This window comes from Sphaerodactylus townsendi, linkage group LG01 (genome assembly GCF_021028975.2).
Source record: "Sphaerodactylus townsendi isolate TG3544 linkage group LG01, MPM_Stown_v2.3, whole genome shotgun sequence".
NCBI lineage: Eukaryota > Metazoa > Chordata > Lepidosauria > Squamata > Sphaerodactylidae > Sphaerodactylus > Sphaerodactylus townsendi.
In genome coordinates this window covers 176550444-176567467 of record NC_059425.1, presented here as the reverse complement: position 1 = coordinate 176567467, position 17024 = coordinate 176550444, and the positions used below count along the sequence as shown (strand labels likewise).

At 46.1% G+C, this 17024-nt stretch overlaps 1 protein-coding gene across 4 annotated transcripts in view; it reads right to left on the bottom strand.

Annotated features, from left to right (window-relative positions):
- Window positions 1-17024, bottom strand: part of AGAP1 (ArfGAP with GTPase domain, ankyrin repeat and PH domain 1) — a 426302-nt gene that overhangs the window by 76786 nt on the left and 332492 nt on the right. For 2 of the 4 annotated variants that reach the window (XM_048500437.1, XM_048500465.1), the window contains exon 15: window positions 9789-9866. The exons of the other annotated variants lie outside the window; for them this stretch is intronic. In XM_048500437.1, the coding sequence (XP_048356394.1) occupies window positions 9789-9866 (78 nt within the window). The remainder of the gene's footprint in view (window positions 1-9788; window positions 9867-17024) is intronic. 4 annotated transcript variants of the gene reach the window in all.

Below are 17024 nucleotides of genomic sequence, written 5' to 3'. Positions count from 1 at the left end.
AAAGATCTGGTTCGGTATTAGATATCGGCCTGTGAGTTTCAGCCTTCTGCGATTTTGCCACCTAAGCTTTCTTGCAGCACTTCCAGAAAGCCACCTGCTGTCCCTTGCCATAGGATCCAGGGGAGGAGCTGCGCAGACTCCTTTTACCTATGATCCTTCTTCCACCACCTCTCTGCTGCCTGCGATCCCCTCTCTTCCCACTGGTTTCCAGCTGAAGCTTCAATGATCTTCAATACTCTGAGTCCTGAGCCCTTTTCCATCGTCAAATTTTGCTCTGTCAAAATGGAGAAAATATGGTTGGATGGTCCTGACCATCACATCTCAGAAGCTAAGCAGGGTTGACCCTGGCAAGTATTTGGACGGGACACCTCCAAGCAAAATCAGGGTCGTGACACGGAGGCGGGCAATAGCAAACCATCTCTGAATGCCTCTTGCCTTGAAAACCCTACAGCACAGGTGTCAAACGCGCGGCCCTCCAGATGTTATGGTTATCCCCCTCCATGATGCTGGCAGGGGATGATGGGAACTGTAGTCCATAACATCTGGAGGGCCGCGAGTTTGACACCTGTGCCCTACAGGGTCACCCTAAGCCAGCTGTGATGTGGTGGCAAAAGGGGGGAAGTTGGATCCCACTTTTGCAGATAGAAGGGAGGTGATTTCCAGTATTCCCCCCACTCACTGCAGACTCCCCACCTCCACCACCATGCTGTTTCTGATGTCCCCAGCACCAAGTAGAAGCAGTCTGGAGTTTATTTTGAACTCCACAGAGAGACAAGGAAGTTGCGCTTGCTGACAGAAATCCTGTCAGGGGGATGCTATCTGGGTGATTAAGATGCATTCCTAATTCCATGTAACTGATTGAAATAACAAACCAATGATGCTCTGAGATATATGTAACCAGCCTGCTATATGTAACCACTGCCATCTGTGCGTTCTTTCCTTGATCTTTACTTTACGGCTTCACATGCTTTGTAGAAAACTAGGCTTCCCTTGGCACCTCTGTCCCATGAGAAAAGAATTACATTTGTTATCTCATAGGGGCAGGAAGCCAGGTGGCTCTCTCGCGATCTGCTGCCAACCTTGGGTCCGTCTCGGCTCCAAAGCCTGTTTTTCACAAATTCTTGGGTAACTGGGAGGGGGGCTTTCAGCGGGGAATAAAGGGGGTGGGAAATGCCAGCTTCGCCAGAACTGTTTCTTGGCAAGTACGGTGCTTCGATATCTCATCAATAAATGCTGCTGATTGATACTGCAGAGCCCGTTTATTGGCTTAAGGTTCCGAAACCTAACAAATCCTTCTGCTAGCAGCAATTTTGGGTAGGATATGAGCTTCTGTTCAGTCACACTAACATTTGTTCTGCTAATTATGGTGCCCGTAAAGCAGTTCAGAACTAGAAGCAGTTATTGAGACTAGTGGAATAAAAAACTTGGTCTTATTCTGCATTCCTTACAGCATGAAAGGACTCCAATGTGATGGAACAAGAACCACCAAAACAAAATGATTTCCCTTCCAAATTAGCCATGGGCACACGGCGGGGGAGGGAACAAAGGAATGAGTGAGAACACAGTGGGGTGTGCCATGTGCATTGTGTTCTGGGTCAAAGCAGTGGAACATCTCTTACCTTTAAAACCCTATGGGTAGTAGTGGGATTCAAGTGATTTATCAACCGGTTCCAGTGGTGGGATTCCAATAATTTAACAACTGGTTGTTTACAAGCACAATTATAATAACCGGTTCTGCCAAAGTGGTGCGAACCTGCTGAATCCCACCACTGTCTATGGCAGTGGTTCTCAACCTTCCTAATGCCGCGACCCTTCAATACAGTTCTTCATGTTGTGGTGACCCCCAATCCTAACATTTATCCATTTTACAGATGGAGAACACTGATGCAGAGAGTCTTAGGCGACCCCTGTGAAAGGGTCGTTCGACCCCCAAAGGGGTTGCGATCCACAGGTTGAAAACCACTGGCCTATGGGGTCCCCATAAGGCAACTGCGACTTGGTGGCACTTTTTGCCACTACAACCACAGGATATTGAGGTATTGTTTGGGGGAGGGTTTATTTCTCTGCTCACGGTTTATTTCTCTGCTCATGGCCAAAGCTCATGGCATCTCTTGGCCTTACCTATTTTGAATGAGTTTATGGGGATACAATAGGGCACACACTGTATGTAATGCTCTGAGCATCCTAGGGTAACAGCAGGATGCTAATTGGATCCAATGCAAAATAGGTGGCTGAGGAATTGGTGAAGCAAGGGACCCCCTAATTCCTAACAAAATGAATGTTTTGTTTACGATCGCTGAGACTAGGGAAAAAATGTATCATAGAGTCCTCAGTTGCTCACATGACCAGGGTAGTTAGTCAGAAATGGTCTGCTGTGTGTTCATCTCACTAAAAAACATTGGAATTTCCCTGAAAAAAACAACAAAGGACATTGTCAAAGAACCAGCCGGAAGCCAAAAGGTGTTAATTTTTCCCCCAGGAGAAAGTTGCTGGTGATGCTTGCTTGCTCATTAGTGTTGCCACAGGGAGTCAGATTGAACACCCTGAAACAGAGCGAAGAGAACCAGCTTACACGAGCTTTTCCGTGAGGCAACTAACTCTAAACAGAAGCATTTCTTTATTTCAAATATTCAGGAATGTGACTTTCTCCCAGCAAGCTGGAAACCAAAAGGTACAAATCTGAAACAATTAAACACCGTGAAAAACCGAGCCATCAAAACAACTCGCAAGCCCCACCGGCCATTGAAATGATTGTACTGCTGCCCATCTAGAGCTCTCCAAAGGCCCTTCTAAAAATTCTGGCCTGCTGCCTTCTCTTGAATCAGACCAGGGGCTCAGCGAGATCATAACCATCTACTCAGATGGATGGCGGTTTCCAGGGTCTCGGGGGAAAGCTTTCCCCATCCCATCACCTGTGATCTGATCCTTGGGAGTTGGCGGGGATGGAACCTGAGGACTTCTGCATGCCAAGCAGATGCTCTGCCCCTGAACCGCAGTCCATCACCAAAGAAGCTTTTCTGAAATATCCAGGGGGATGGTCCACAGCAGCCTGCACCTTGGAGCAGGGGTGTATCTGCCTAAGGGACATAGGGTATTACATGTCCCTGGGTGCCCGCCATCTAATCACAGGTGGGGGGTGCGCCAGGCTGGGCTGCGCTTGCCGGCTCCAGCTGGTAGACCTGACTGCCTTGTTGGCTCCAGGCAGTAGACCTGGGTGCCACACTGGCTTTGGGTGGTAGACCTAGGTGCCGGGGTGGTGGTGGGGGTTCAGATTTTGCCCCAGACTCCATTTTCCCTAGACACGCCTCTGCCTTGGAACAATAGGAGAGGGTAAGACATCTGCTGCTTTTATGATGCTGAAGGAACAATATGGAGCCAGAGGTAGTATAGTGGAACCTTGGTGTTCGCTGGTAATCTGTCTGGCGACAGCCGGCAAACACCGAAAACGGCGTATTCCGAGGTACGCCGTTTGCGTACTGTGCTGGCCAATGCCATTTGCGCACACACAACGGTGTTTGCACAGCCTCAGAAGCCGACAGAAACCGAGGCTTCCAATGACTTCCAACTGCGGAAGATGGTGCCTGGCGATCTCAGAAATCGACGATTACCAAAGGCGTCAATTTCCGAGGCACCAGTGTACCATGAAGTGTCATCAGACAATCTGAGCAATGTGTAGAATCTGAGCCATGTGAGCTCTAAGGGTCACATGGTCATCTGGCTCTACTTGCAGTTTCCAAGCTGTCTTCAGGGGTAGCCCCATTTGGAGTGCACAACTGGAAACAAACCTTGAGGCCACTGTGGTACAGAGAGGTGAGGTCAGATTAGCCAGGTCCAAAAGAGGTAACTGACCAGCCATGCACAACTAGGTTAGGTGTAGTTAGTTTCCTCCTCAGTGTACTGTTGGGGAGTGCAGATTAGGTAGGTATAGCCAGCTCCTCTTTGGAGTAAATTGGGTAGTACAGTCAGGTTTTATTTTTACAGCAGTTATTGCTTAGTGTAGAGTAGTTCTTGGTTCTATTGTTATATATTGATATATTGTTAATGTCTTGATATATATTGTTAATGTGTTGTTAATGTGTTTATGTATATATATATAGATAGATAGATTGTTAATATATTGTTGTCAATGTGTTGATATATTGTTGATGTATTGATATTGTATGGATTTAGTATTGATATGTATTGATGTAGTGCTAGTGTTATTGTTATCGGCTAATTGCTAGGTCTGATGTGTTTAAGTCGCCATCTGGAATTTTGTTTTCTATTTTATAGTTCTTATGTATTTTACTGGTATATATTCTGTTTAATTCTGGGATGTCTAATTCTGGTGCCCCAGATGTTCATGGGCTATGATTCCCATCAGCCATGTTGGCAGGGGCAGATGGGAATTGTTGTCCTTGAACATCTGGGGCGCCATTCCCCATTGTTTTCAATGGGAGCTAATAGTCAATGGGGCTACCCTTTTGAGGGTCCATAACTTCAGATCCCCTGAACCAAACTTCACCAAACCTGGCTGTTATCATCAGGAGAGTCTCTTGCTGATACCAGCCAGGTTTGGTGAAGTTTGGCTCAGGGCATCCAAAGTTATGGACCCCCAAAGGGGGTGCCCTATCCCCCATTGTTTACAATGGAAGCTAATAGTAGATGGGGCTACCCTTTTGAAGGTCTAGAACTTAGGATTCCCCTGAACCAAACTTCACCAAACCTAGGTGGTATCATCAGGAGAGTCTCCTGAAAGTAGCCTGAAATTTTGGTACTGCTAACTTAAACATTGCTCCCCTGACAGGTACCCTCCATTTCCCCCCAGATTCTCTCTTTAAATCAACCCCCCCCCCCCCACCACCACCACCCAAGGGGAGAATCTGGGCTTTGAAAACATTGCAAGTATTGTTGAAGGCTTTCACAGATGGATTCAACTGGTTGTTGTGGGTTTTCCGGGCTGCGTGATCGTTGTCTGGTAGATCTTGTCTCGAATGTTTCACCTGCATCTGTGGCTGGCATCTTCAGAGGTGTATCACAGGGAGAAGTCTGTTATAAGAGAAGTCTGGACACAGTGCACCAGGGTCCATTTTCCCTAGCTACGCCTCTGATGTCACTGCCCCTCCTCCACTTAGAAGCATCTCAATTAGCTGTAGGGTGGACAACTTCTAGGTGGGCCTGGAGATACCTTTCCCAAATTATGCCACCTCCAGATGACAGAGATCAGCTCCTCTAGTGGAGAGTACGGCATTATACCCAACTGAGGTCCCCCCCTTTGCCAAACCCCACCCTCCATAGCATAGGTGTCAAACTCGTGGACCTGCAGATGTTATGGACTACAGTTCCCATCATCCCCTGCCAGCATCATGATGGAAACTGTAGTCCATAACATCTGATGGGAACTGTAGTCCATAACATCTGATGGGAACTGTAGTCCATAACAACTGTAGTCCATAACATCTGCAAGTTTGACACCTGTGCTCCATAGGATCCACTCCTCCAATCTCCAGGAATTTCGTAACCCAGAGTTGGCAACTCCAGGTAACTGTCTTGTTGCTGAAGGAAGCATTATTACTGCCACAAAAGAATAAAGTTTATGTCTGACGTGCCAATTGGCCATGCTGACAGGGGCTGATGGGATTTGCAGTCCATGAACATCTGGAGAGCCGCAGGTTGCAGAACCCTGGGTTAGAAGAAGAAGAGTTTGGATTTACATCCCCCCTTTCTCTCCTGTAGGAGACTCAAAGGGGCTTACAATCTCCTTGCCCTTCCCCCCTCACAACAAACACCCTGTGAGGTAGGTGGGGCTGAGAGAGCTCCGAGAAGCTGTGGCTAGCCCAAGGTCACCCAGCTGGTGTGTGTGGGAGTGTACAGGCTAATCTGAATTCCCCAGATAAGCCTCCACAGCTCAGACGGCAGAGCTGGGAATCAAACCCGGTTCCTCCAGATTAGATACAATAGAAGATGCCACAATGGACCACTGTCAGGGCCAGGAGAGCATTTGGGCATTTGGCACATAAAATGCCATTCCACGCCCATCAATAAATTTAATTGCTTTAAAGTTGTGATGTGACAGCACCCCATAGGTCAGTAATGACCCAGTGCTTGTTCCGGGGGACTACCTTTACATTTTTTAAACACCACCCTTAAACTTTGGTTTTCACTGTTTCATGTCCCAGCCCCAGCCCCCGTCGGCACAGAGGAAGGGTGTTTAAACAGTGACAGACAAAGGGGGAATGCGATTCCTTCATGCCATCTGGGATGGGACCCCTCTTGTCAGGACATGGGGGAATGGCTCAGCATGGTTGCCAACCAGCGGTGTCCTCTGCCATCTCCAAGGTCTTGTCTGTTCCCAGCTGTGCAGACTCCTGAAAACTGGGCTCTCTGCCATGGGCAAATTGCATGCTGGGTGCAGTGCCTGCCTTCCGGTCACCTGCCCAAATTCTCTTTCTCCGCCACCTCCATTCTGTCAAGTAGGGGAGGGAGGACAGCTCAAGGCTGCCCAGGGAAGGTTAAAATAGCAGATGGTCTTTGTGCAGGTCTGCCCTCAAGATCGCTTGTGCAGAGATTCGGCCTCTTCAGCTGAAGGAAAGTCTGGACTATGGCTAAGGTTGCCAGCCTCCAGGTGGTAGCTGGACATTTCCTGGGATTACAACTGATCTCCAGGTGACAGACATCAGTTCGCCTGGAGAAAATGGCTGCTTTGGAAGGTGGATTCGATGACAGATTATACCCCCATGAAGTCCCTCCCCTCCTTAAACTCTACTTTCCTCAGAGCCAGCGTGGTGTAGTGGTTAAGAGCAGGTGCACTCTAATCTGGAGAACCGGGTTTGATTCCCTGCTCTGCCACTTGAGCTGTGGAGGCTTATCTGGTGAATCAGATTTGCTTGTGCACTCTAACGCATGCCAGCTGAGTGACCTTGGGCCAGTCACAGCTCTTCAGAGCTCTCTCAGCCCCACCCACCTCACAGGCTGTTTGTTGTAAGGGGGGAAGGGAAAGGAGATTGTAAGCCCCTTTGAGTCTCCTACAGGAGAGAAAGGGGGTATACTTCCAAACTCCTCCTCCTCCTCCTCCTCATGCCCCGCCCCCAAAATCCAGTATTTCCTAACCTGGAGCTGGCAACTCTAGCTGTAGCACAATATATATAATACATTTTGTACACAGTGGGATTTGTATTACTCTTTCTTGTCTTGTACAAAGTACTGAAAGAGAATCCCGCAACTGCCGTATAAAGTGCTGCATATATGTCGCTAGGAATTCAGTTGTCTCACGGGGGCAAAGAAAGTTAAAGTCTTTTTGTTAAATTTTCAGAATGGAAATAACTTGGAAAGAATCAAACCTCTGATTAGAAAGATCTGATAGATGAAAACTGTAAAACAAAAACAAACCAGAGAGAGCTAAAAAGGGATGCACTTAAAAAAGACACAGACGGCTTCTGCCCTCATTGCAAATGCCGGTGGGAGAGCTGTGTTAATCCACTCCAGCAAAATCTGTAAGTCTTTGAGATGCCACCAGATTCCTCTTTCGTTTGAGGTTTAAGAACATAAGAAAGAGCCTGCTGGATCAGACCAGAGTCCATCTAGTCCAGCACTCTGCTACTCGCAGTGGCCCACCAGATGCCTTTGGGAGCTCACGTGCAGGATGTGAAAGCAATGGCCTTCTGCTGCTGCTGCTGCTCCTGAGCACCTGGTCTGCTGAGGCATTTGCAATCTCAGATCAAGGAGGATCAAGATTGGTAGCCAGAGATCAACTTCTCCTCCATAAATCTGTTCAAGCCCCTTTTAAAGTTATCCAGGTTAGTGGCCATCACCACCTCCTATGGCAGCATATTCCAAACACCAATCACATGTTGCGTGAAGAAGTGTTTCCTTTTATTAGCCCTTAATCTTCCCCCCAGCATTTTCAATGAATGCCCCCTGGTTCTAGTATTGTGAGAAAGAGAGAAAAATTTCTCTCTGTCAACATTTTCTACCCCTTGCATAATTTTACAGACTTCAATCATATCCTTCTCCAAACTAAAGAGTCCCAAATGCTGCAGCCTCTCCTCATAAGGAATGTGCTCCAATCCCTCAATCATCCTCGTTGCCCTTCTCTGCACTTTTTCTAGCTCTTCAATATCCTTTTTGAGATGTGGCGACCAGAACTGAACACAGTACTCCAAGTGCTGTCGCATCACAGCTTTATATAAGGGCATGACAATCCTTGCAGTTTTATTATCAATTCCTTTCCTAATTATCCCCAACATAGAGTTTGCCTTTTTCACAGCTGCCATTCCCATGGAACTGTCAACTAAGACGCCCAAATCCCTTTCCTGGTCTGTGACTGATAGCACTGACCCTTGTAGCCTGTATGTGAAGTTCGGATTTTTTGGATTGGATTCTTCATTTGCCCCCAATCCTCCTTATTTATTAAGCTTCAGCCGCTAAACGATTTATGCCTAATTCATCCCCACTTTTTCCTCTAAAAGCTCTTCAGAAGATAAGAAAAATGGCCACAGCTTTGCTATTGTAAAAGGTGACTATTTAAATTTTTTACAATGGGGAAATAAACCAAGGCTATGGCCAAAAAAATAATAATAATGCACCTTGACAAGTGGCCGTAAAAAAGCACTTTCGGGTCCCAGATACATTTTATCTGCTGGTGTGAGCAAAGTGACTTGCCGGGACTACGACAGCAATTGTGAAAAAAAAGGAGGCTGTGATATAAATCAGCAAAGGTTAATGACCAGGATGTGAACGGAGGGACTTGTTTACAGAAATAGCGTGCAATTTAAAATTTACAAGAGATTTAATGCTGTCGCTTCTCAATGACCAAAATCAACAGCCCAGAAAACGGTGACATTAAGAAAAATATTATAGCCATAATCATTCCAAAATAAGTCAATTAGTGGAAGGGCATGTGCTTGTGATTACTTGACCCATTTGGTTTGCACTTAAGTGATATCACCCCCACCTTTCCCATTGCAGCCATTCTCTTTTGCATCTCTTATGCCATCCCCCTGAGAAGGTGGCTGAAGATATTTCTCCCTTTTTTCTTGGTTTCCAAGTAATACTGACCTTTCACATTTGTAAAAAAAATAAAAAAGGGGGCAGTTTATAATTGCATTGTTCAAATGAAGGTGAAGGAAAGAAATTCAATCTGCTATTATACAAACGCCATGATATCTGTCTTCGCGGAAAACAGCGACGTAAGTCAATTTGTGAACTTTGGCACCAGGTGACCTTTAGAAACACAACAATATACAGAATTTACAAGCAAGAGTAGCACATGCAAATGGCTCGACTCTGTCTCGCGTTCGGATTAGAGCCACAGAAAGCATTATGGAGAATGCTTTCACAAAACAAATTAAGACTGTTACTTAAATGTCACGGCACACTATTGTATTTGGCTACAGATCATTACACCTGATACCAACACTTTAAAAAACTGTAATAACTTGGGAAATATTACACTGAGTGCCCACATGTATAAAGTGAAAATAAAAAAAAAATGAGGAAAATGGGTTCTTGAAGTAATTTAAACATCACTGCTCCACGACTGGAGGGAAAAGGTCAAAATTTAAGTAAACTGAAAGGAACATGAATGGCAAAATAAAACACACAAACAGAAAGGCAAAAATACCAAAAGGAAAAAAAAAGAAAAGAAAAAGCGTGTGCAAGCACCACATGAAAACACACATGCTTTGGGCAAATTTTATTTCTATCTCTAGATTTAGGGGGAAGGAGAAGCAATGAAAACACAGCTTAGAAAGTGAGCAGATACTCGAAGCGGGGACCGGGGGGGGGGGGGGGGCTTGGAAGTTTGTTACCTTCAGTGTTGGTGCTGCTGCTGCTGTATATATTTCGCAGGCTACCAACACGGTTTAGTTTCCATGCTTTGCGTTTGGCTGCATCCAGAGAGCAGAAGGGGGAGAGAGAGAGAGAGAAAAAAGAGAAGAGTAAAAAGAAAGGGAAGAAAAGAAAAGAATGAAAAAAAATGGGAGGAACAAAGGTCGAAGAAGCACATGAAGTAAAATTACAAGCTTTTTTGTTCATCGAAGCAAGCTAGGCATTGCACAGAGTAAAGCTCAAAACCGCTCGGGATCTTCAAGCAGGAGGAATATTCTTATTCGGACACGCCCCACTTCTTAAGAACATTAAAGCAGATGGGGGTACACCTGGATCATCACATAATACAAAAGACAATGGCATCAAAGGTGTTCTACTCCTTTTTGAACCCATGACACACCAATAAAGGTCAACACGTTGCAACCGTGATTAATTCTCGGCAGTCAGCACCATGCTAGAGCCCCACATTTCAAAAATAATTAATAGGGCTGCATAAATAAGGAGATACTTGGAACCATAAAAGCTTTAATACCAGGTGGCAGAGCAATACATTCAGATCATGAACGAATTTGCCTAAACATTATTTGCTTAATGACGGTTTTAACTTCAGCAAACGTTGCCTCTATGCAAATCTGGCGCTTCCCCAGACGCCCCAAGAATAAATTCTTGTTTGCAAATGCAACATTTCTTAATTGCAGTGTCCTTGTTCCATCTAGCTCCCCACTTTGGTTCTCACCCAATTCGGGTTTATGCACAAACTGATCAATCTACAGGCAAAAATATTCTAATTCTGGAAAAATCAGCCCTGCCAAAATCTTATAACTAAAACCACAGACCTTCTGCTAAAAGGCTTATTTTATACTTTCCCTTCATTTTGTTTCATTTCTTCATTAAAATATTTATATCTTGCCTTTCCTTGTGGCTTGAGGCAGCTTACAAATCACAATGTAAAGCATACCGAATGAATTAAAACCCCAAATATCCTTAAAGCCCCCCCCACCCCCAAGATACCTACAGTCTATATCCCATAAAAAAGCCCTTGCAAATAAAAGGGCCTTGCAGCACGTCCTAGAAATTTGTAAAGAGAACCTGCCCCAGAAGCTCTTTCCGCAAAGCGGAAGTGACAATGGAGAAGGCACAGACTGGTTGATTCCATATGGACTACCTTAAATGAGGGAACAGCCAGTAGCAGAGGGCTTCAAGGTCATATCTGAATTGGACTCAACCAGCAGTCAATGTGGCTGTTTGAAGATAGTCCAGATGTTCTGGTTGGGATGGCCCCTGACAATCATCAGGCTGTCGCATTCTGAACCAGCTGAAGTTTCTGAGGTGTCTCCAAGGGCAGCTCAGCACAGAATGCATTACAGGAGTCCAACCATGAGTTCCAGCTCCTATGAAAGTCCCTTCTTTACAGGCTCACCGCGAGCATAGGAAGTGAGTGGTGTCCTGGATGCCTTCCAACAGGTGCCCATGAAATGTATCTATGTAGGAGATTGCACTCCGTTACGGAAGTGGGCTATCTGATCAGAGGTTTCCATATGTAATGGGGTAAGAGCTACGAAAGGGAGCTGTCTTTTTTTCAAGTGTGTGCAAGAGAAAGAACAATTTCTGGGAATCCATGCGAAACCTTTTATGCGTCATAAAGTGGCTCAGAGCAGTGTGCGTCCCTTGCCATGTCACAAGTACCTGTATAGCTTCCACTTTTCTGCTGGAAGGATGTGTCGCTGAAGCATTTATTTGTTTGTTTTTTTGTTTGTTTGTTTCTACCCCGCCCTCCCTCAAGGGGCTCAGGGCGGCAAACAACAGGATTTAAAACAATAAAAACAACATGCTCAGTTTAAAACAATTAAAACAGTAACAGCCGATTTCGAAGATAAATACCGCCTAGTAAAACACAGATGGTGATAAAACACACAAATGACACCCATGGGAGGCTGACGGTAGTACACCCAGGCCGGCTGGCAACAGATAAACGCCCAGTGGAAGAGCTCTGTCTTGCAGGCCCTGTGGAATTCAGCTATGTCCTGCAGGGCCCTGATCCTACTAGGGAGCTCATTCCACCACGTGGGGGCCAGGGCCGAGAAGGCCCTGGCCCTTGCGGAGGCTAGCCGGACCTGTCTCAGGCCAGGAATCGCAAATAGGTTCTCCTCCGATGAGCGGAGGGGCCTAATGGGGCAATTTGCATAGCATGCAGGTATATCATGTCTGCCCCCTGCCTCCTTTTACACGCATACCGGGGGAAAGGAGCAAGACAGCAAGACGAGGCCCCTCAGTAGTAAAGACGTTCCTTTTAGCACAGGCAGGTTCATCAATTCTGGCCTCTCCTCTTCCTGTCACATGACACATGTTGTGGCTCAGGGGCCCCCTGCTAGTGCCTTGAGGCTAAAGGGGGCCCTGAGTCTGCAAAGATTAAAGACCCCCCTGGGCTTAGAGAATAAGCTGTAGAAGAATGCAAAACAAAGAATGCAGGCATGAAATCTACATTCAATACTATGGAGGAACACATCTAAATTCTCACCATAACTCGATTGGTTCCCCCCTTTTTTGGCACTTGGGGGAAAACATGGGGTTGGCTCCAAGCCCCTCCCCCCGTCACAGCATGTCTTAAAAAAAAACCCCTCCGTAATGATCGTAAGTTAAAAGGTTAAACTGTACCGCTGAAAGCTGTAATTTCTTCCCTTGTTATGTTTGAAGCTAAAACTCCACAGAGCGACTTGAGTAGCTGAAAAGCAGCAAGTCTCGCCAACAAATGGAGATGAGTGTAAGAGGAGTTCCAAGTTTCACACCTCTACTCTTAGGACAAACTCCATACGTCTCGCAGAAGAATGAAGCCGCGCAGAGCCAAAGTTTCCCTGGCTGAAAACTTTTCCTGCAGAGAATTTACATATAAATAGGCCAAGCAGCGGCAATCTACAGCACAAAGAGCCCCTGGCCCCCGCGTGTTCCGTGTGCTTATCGCTTTTCATGCTTCAATCACATATAAAAGTGTGGATATTAGTATCAAGAAGTGAAGCTGCGGCCTCATTTTGCCTCGGCTTATTGATGGAATAATCAATGTCAACGTGTGTTGGGTGATTCCCTTTCTCCTTCTCAACAAATGAATGCTCTGTAGCCAATCCCGAGGTCCCCACACGTGCCAGTGTGCCTGGCCGCATCAATTTCATTCCAGTTACTGCCCACAGCCCAGTGCTATCTCGAGTAACACAAAAGGTTCCCAACAGAAAGACTTCAGGAAATGCCAAAAGGCAGGCTCCAAAATGTGGAAGTTTGAGTGTAATAAAAACTTCTGCAACAGTCATGCTTTGCTGGCCAGGACAAAAGGAGTTTTGGCCAGCAGCCTGCAAGAAATAAGCAGAAGGATTTTATTTTGCCCTGGTGTGTCTAAACAGAACTACCATGAATTCATGAATCACTGTGGTCATTATTCTACAACCCCGCCTCCCCCCCAAAAAAAACAAATTCCACAGGAAAAAAGGTTGCTTACCACATGCTCAACTTCAAATTATTCCCAAACAATTTTAGATTCTGAGGGTCACATTCTTAATATTTCAAAAGAAAATGTGGCTTTTAACTATGAACCTGGTTCAGCCGGCAGGAAAGACCGATGCAGTTAACCAGGAAAAATATAGATTGCTTCTTGAGGGCTATTATATTTTGAGGAAAAGAGACACTGGAACCCTGCAGTTGAGGAGAGAGGGTGATCTAATGGACGCCAATAATCAGCACCTACAGTTGGTTGTTTATGGGGAAGGGACACAAAACTGTCAACCCCCCCCCCCCACCCCAGTCTGCCATATAACAGCTCTCCAGAGCAGTGTCAAGGGCTGTAATTCAGAAAACCCCATTATTTTCATGCAACAAGGATTCCCAGGTTGTAATAGGGAACTTGCTTGTCCCAAACAACAGTGACTCCATATATATAACTACAGTTTGACCTGCATGGGCATGGCCCATCAGATCTTGGATGGGTATGGCCCATCAGATCTTGGATGGGCATGGCCCATCAGATCTTGGAAGTTAACCAGGGCTGGCCCTGGTTAGTACTTATATAGGAAACTATCAAGGGAGAGTATAGAAAGGAAGACAAAGGCAACTCACCTCTGTCATCTCTTGTTTATTGTCTTGTCTTGAAAACACTAAAGCAGGGGTAGGGAACCTGCGGCTCTCCAGATGTTCAGGAACTACAATTCCCATCAGCCTCTGTCAGCATGGCCAATTGGCCATGCTGATAGGGGCTGATGGGAAATGTAGTTCCTGAACATCTGGAGAGCCGCAGGTTCCCTACCCCTGCACTAAAGGATCACCTTAAATCAGCTCCAACTTGATGGTACTTTATACCACCAAGATGCTTTTAAACAAAAATTGCTACAGATATGGTACGGACATTTTTGGAAAGCATGTCTGGCAGCTTAAGCACAACTGTCTGTCACACTGAAGTGGTGAATGTCGGTCACAGTGAGATTTCTTGTATGGACATATTTCCTTGAGTCCCACTTTCACTTTCCATTCTCTCCGTGGCAAACGACACCACTTCTAGCACGACTTCGACTTGCATCGCTGCCAGAGTGGGGCAGATTTTCCAGTGAGCATAGACTTGCCCGGGGCATCTTACCACCGCCCATAGCCAGCCTAGCTAGCTTGACCCTTCCCCCTCCCTCACACTGCATTCAGCTACCCACCTCGCCCCCCCCTTCCATGCTGCTGGTTCCTTCCTGCTTCCTACTTGTCCTGCCAGCATCTTTGCAAATCCAGAAGGAGCAGGACTTAAGAGTTTAAACTCAGCAAGCAAGTGGAAGCCAGAAAAAAGAAGCTCAAGCACACAGACATAGCCAAAACACACCCACCTCTAAATTCTCATATTAGTATATTGATATCTCCATATAATAATAACAGAGAGTGCTTGGTTTCCAATATTCCCTTGCACTCAGTCCCACCCACCCCTTCCAAGGATGGTGTGAATCTCCCTTCCCACACACACACACACACACACCCTACAGAGGTGTCAGGGATTGGATATGGAGATAAATCTACAGTGCTCCAACATCACCTCTGGCACTGCCAGTGTAGCAAGGGCATTCTGGAGGCATGGCTGGGGGCATGGCAGCCCAGGCCATACACTTGTGCCACCCTTTCGGATGCTGCAAGCCCCTTGAACCCAACGTTGGGCTTTTCAGTGGCGGCGAGTCATTGTTTGCCTCCCTGTGCTGCCAAAAAGTCCTCTGCAGCCATCAGGACAGCACCATCCCTGGTCATCCCAAGGATCTGGATTGGGTTGGTTGCCTTATACTGAATCAGCCCCTTGTCCATCACAGTCAATATTGTCTACTTAGACTCCAAGTGGCTTTCCAGTGTTTCAGATGGAGGTTTACTGACAAATTATTTAACTGAAGATGCTGAGGATGCAACCTGGGATCTTCTTCAAGCTTCCCTTTGAGATGCCAGTAGACAATGGAAGAGCTTGCTGCCATAGCAAATCTGGCATCTCTACTAAACAGCTGGTCCACTCTGCAAGACACACACTCTGATACAGCATAGGCAAAGCTACCGGGGGGAGGGGGGGCTTGTGCACCGGGCGCACGCCTGGGGAGGCAAAAAATCGCCCCCCACCCCCCATGACCTCCCACCCCCCTTGCAGCCCCCCACTTAGTTTCAGGCTGAAAAGTGGCCTGTTCCATTCAGGGTGAAATGGGCCCTTGTGGGAACTACACTACCCAGGAGACCTTGAGAGCCCCATCCGGGCTTTTTTCAGCCTGACCAGGACGCTTTTCAGCCTGAAACTAAGAACTAAGGCAAGTGGGGGGCCACGTGGCAGGGCAGGAACGGGGCTCACGTGGGGGGGGGGATGCAGAGTCTGCCACAGGCACAGTTTGATTCAGCTACGCCTCTGAGATACAGGGAAAGGTAACAGACATGGGGACAAGTTTATGTTGGTTAGAGATAATTTTGTAATTAGTTTGTATTTGGTCAGAGAAAAGCAGTATATCAGTAGCTACAGAAAAGATTTTTATGGCATTATCTTTAGAAAACTTAAGCAGAGAGCAATGTGACATAGAACCAAGTGATAAAAAACCAAGATAACTGCAAAAAAAGAGAACATGAATGGTTTGCTGACAGATCCCTGAAAATTGTCCCTTTTGAGCGGCAGTTTCCGCACAGGGCTCAGGAATTTCCCAACTATGAACAGCTTATTATTGCAGTACTCTTGATGACGACAAATATTTTGATTCCAGAGGAAACCAAAGTCCTGTGCGTGCCCTCTTAATACATTTAAACCAAACCACAGCACATTCTTTATGGCTTTTACAATCTTTCATCACGGTAAGGGAAAAAAGCCCGCAACTTGTTAGTGTCACTGCTCCCCTCCATTTGACGGAATTCTCTGGTGATCAGATAAATAGTCCTCAGATAGCTGATTAAAAAATGAAGTCACCGTTAGGTTGTGTGTCTATGCCTTGTCAGGCATGTTGGATGTTAATGTGTGCATGAATTATGTCCCTAGAGTGTGCTGAACAGAGTGGATGAAAGGAGGCACGCCGCAGCCCTCAGCATCAATTAGTAGACATAATAGGGCCTTTCCACCTTCATTGGCAAAAAGGGGCTGTGATCAAACCCGTGTGCCACTCAACTCTAGTATCATATCCGCACAAAACAAACAACCCCCTCCTTCACACCATTTTCTTTGCTGGAAGATTTCAATGCAATAAGAACAGATCCTGCAAATACGTACAATAGCAAACGTGCATATAGGTATACATGTATAATGCAAGATTCGCCTAAAGGCATAAGAACAGTTGAGAGACTGAAAGAGGTCCGTTGGTATGAAGCCATTATTTAACCCTCTTGCTTTAGAATAATTCCTATTTGTGTGTTATGTGGTTTCCGGGCTGTATGGTTCTAGTAGCATTTTCTAGCATACTGTTCTAGTAGCATATTCTAGCATACTCCACTTGCTTTACTGCCATCAGATCCTGTGAAGATGCCAGCGAAACGTCAGGAGAAAATGCTACTAGAACATGGCCATACAGCCCGGAAACCACTCAACACCCTAGTGATTCCGGCTGTGAAAGTCTTCGACAGTACAAATTCCTATCTACCCCAGCAATTTTGCTACTATTGCCCTACTCCTTCAATTATGAATTTGTTGAGCAAAACATATTTTTCTGCTTAACAATGGAAGAACTATTATACAAAACACACCATTGTTACACCCTCTGATC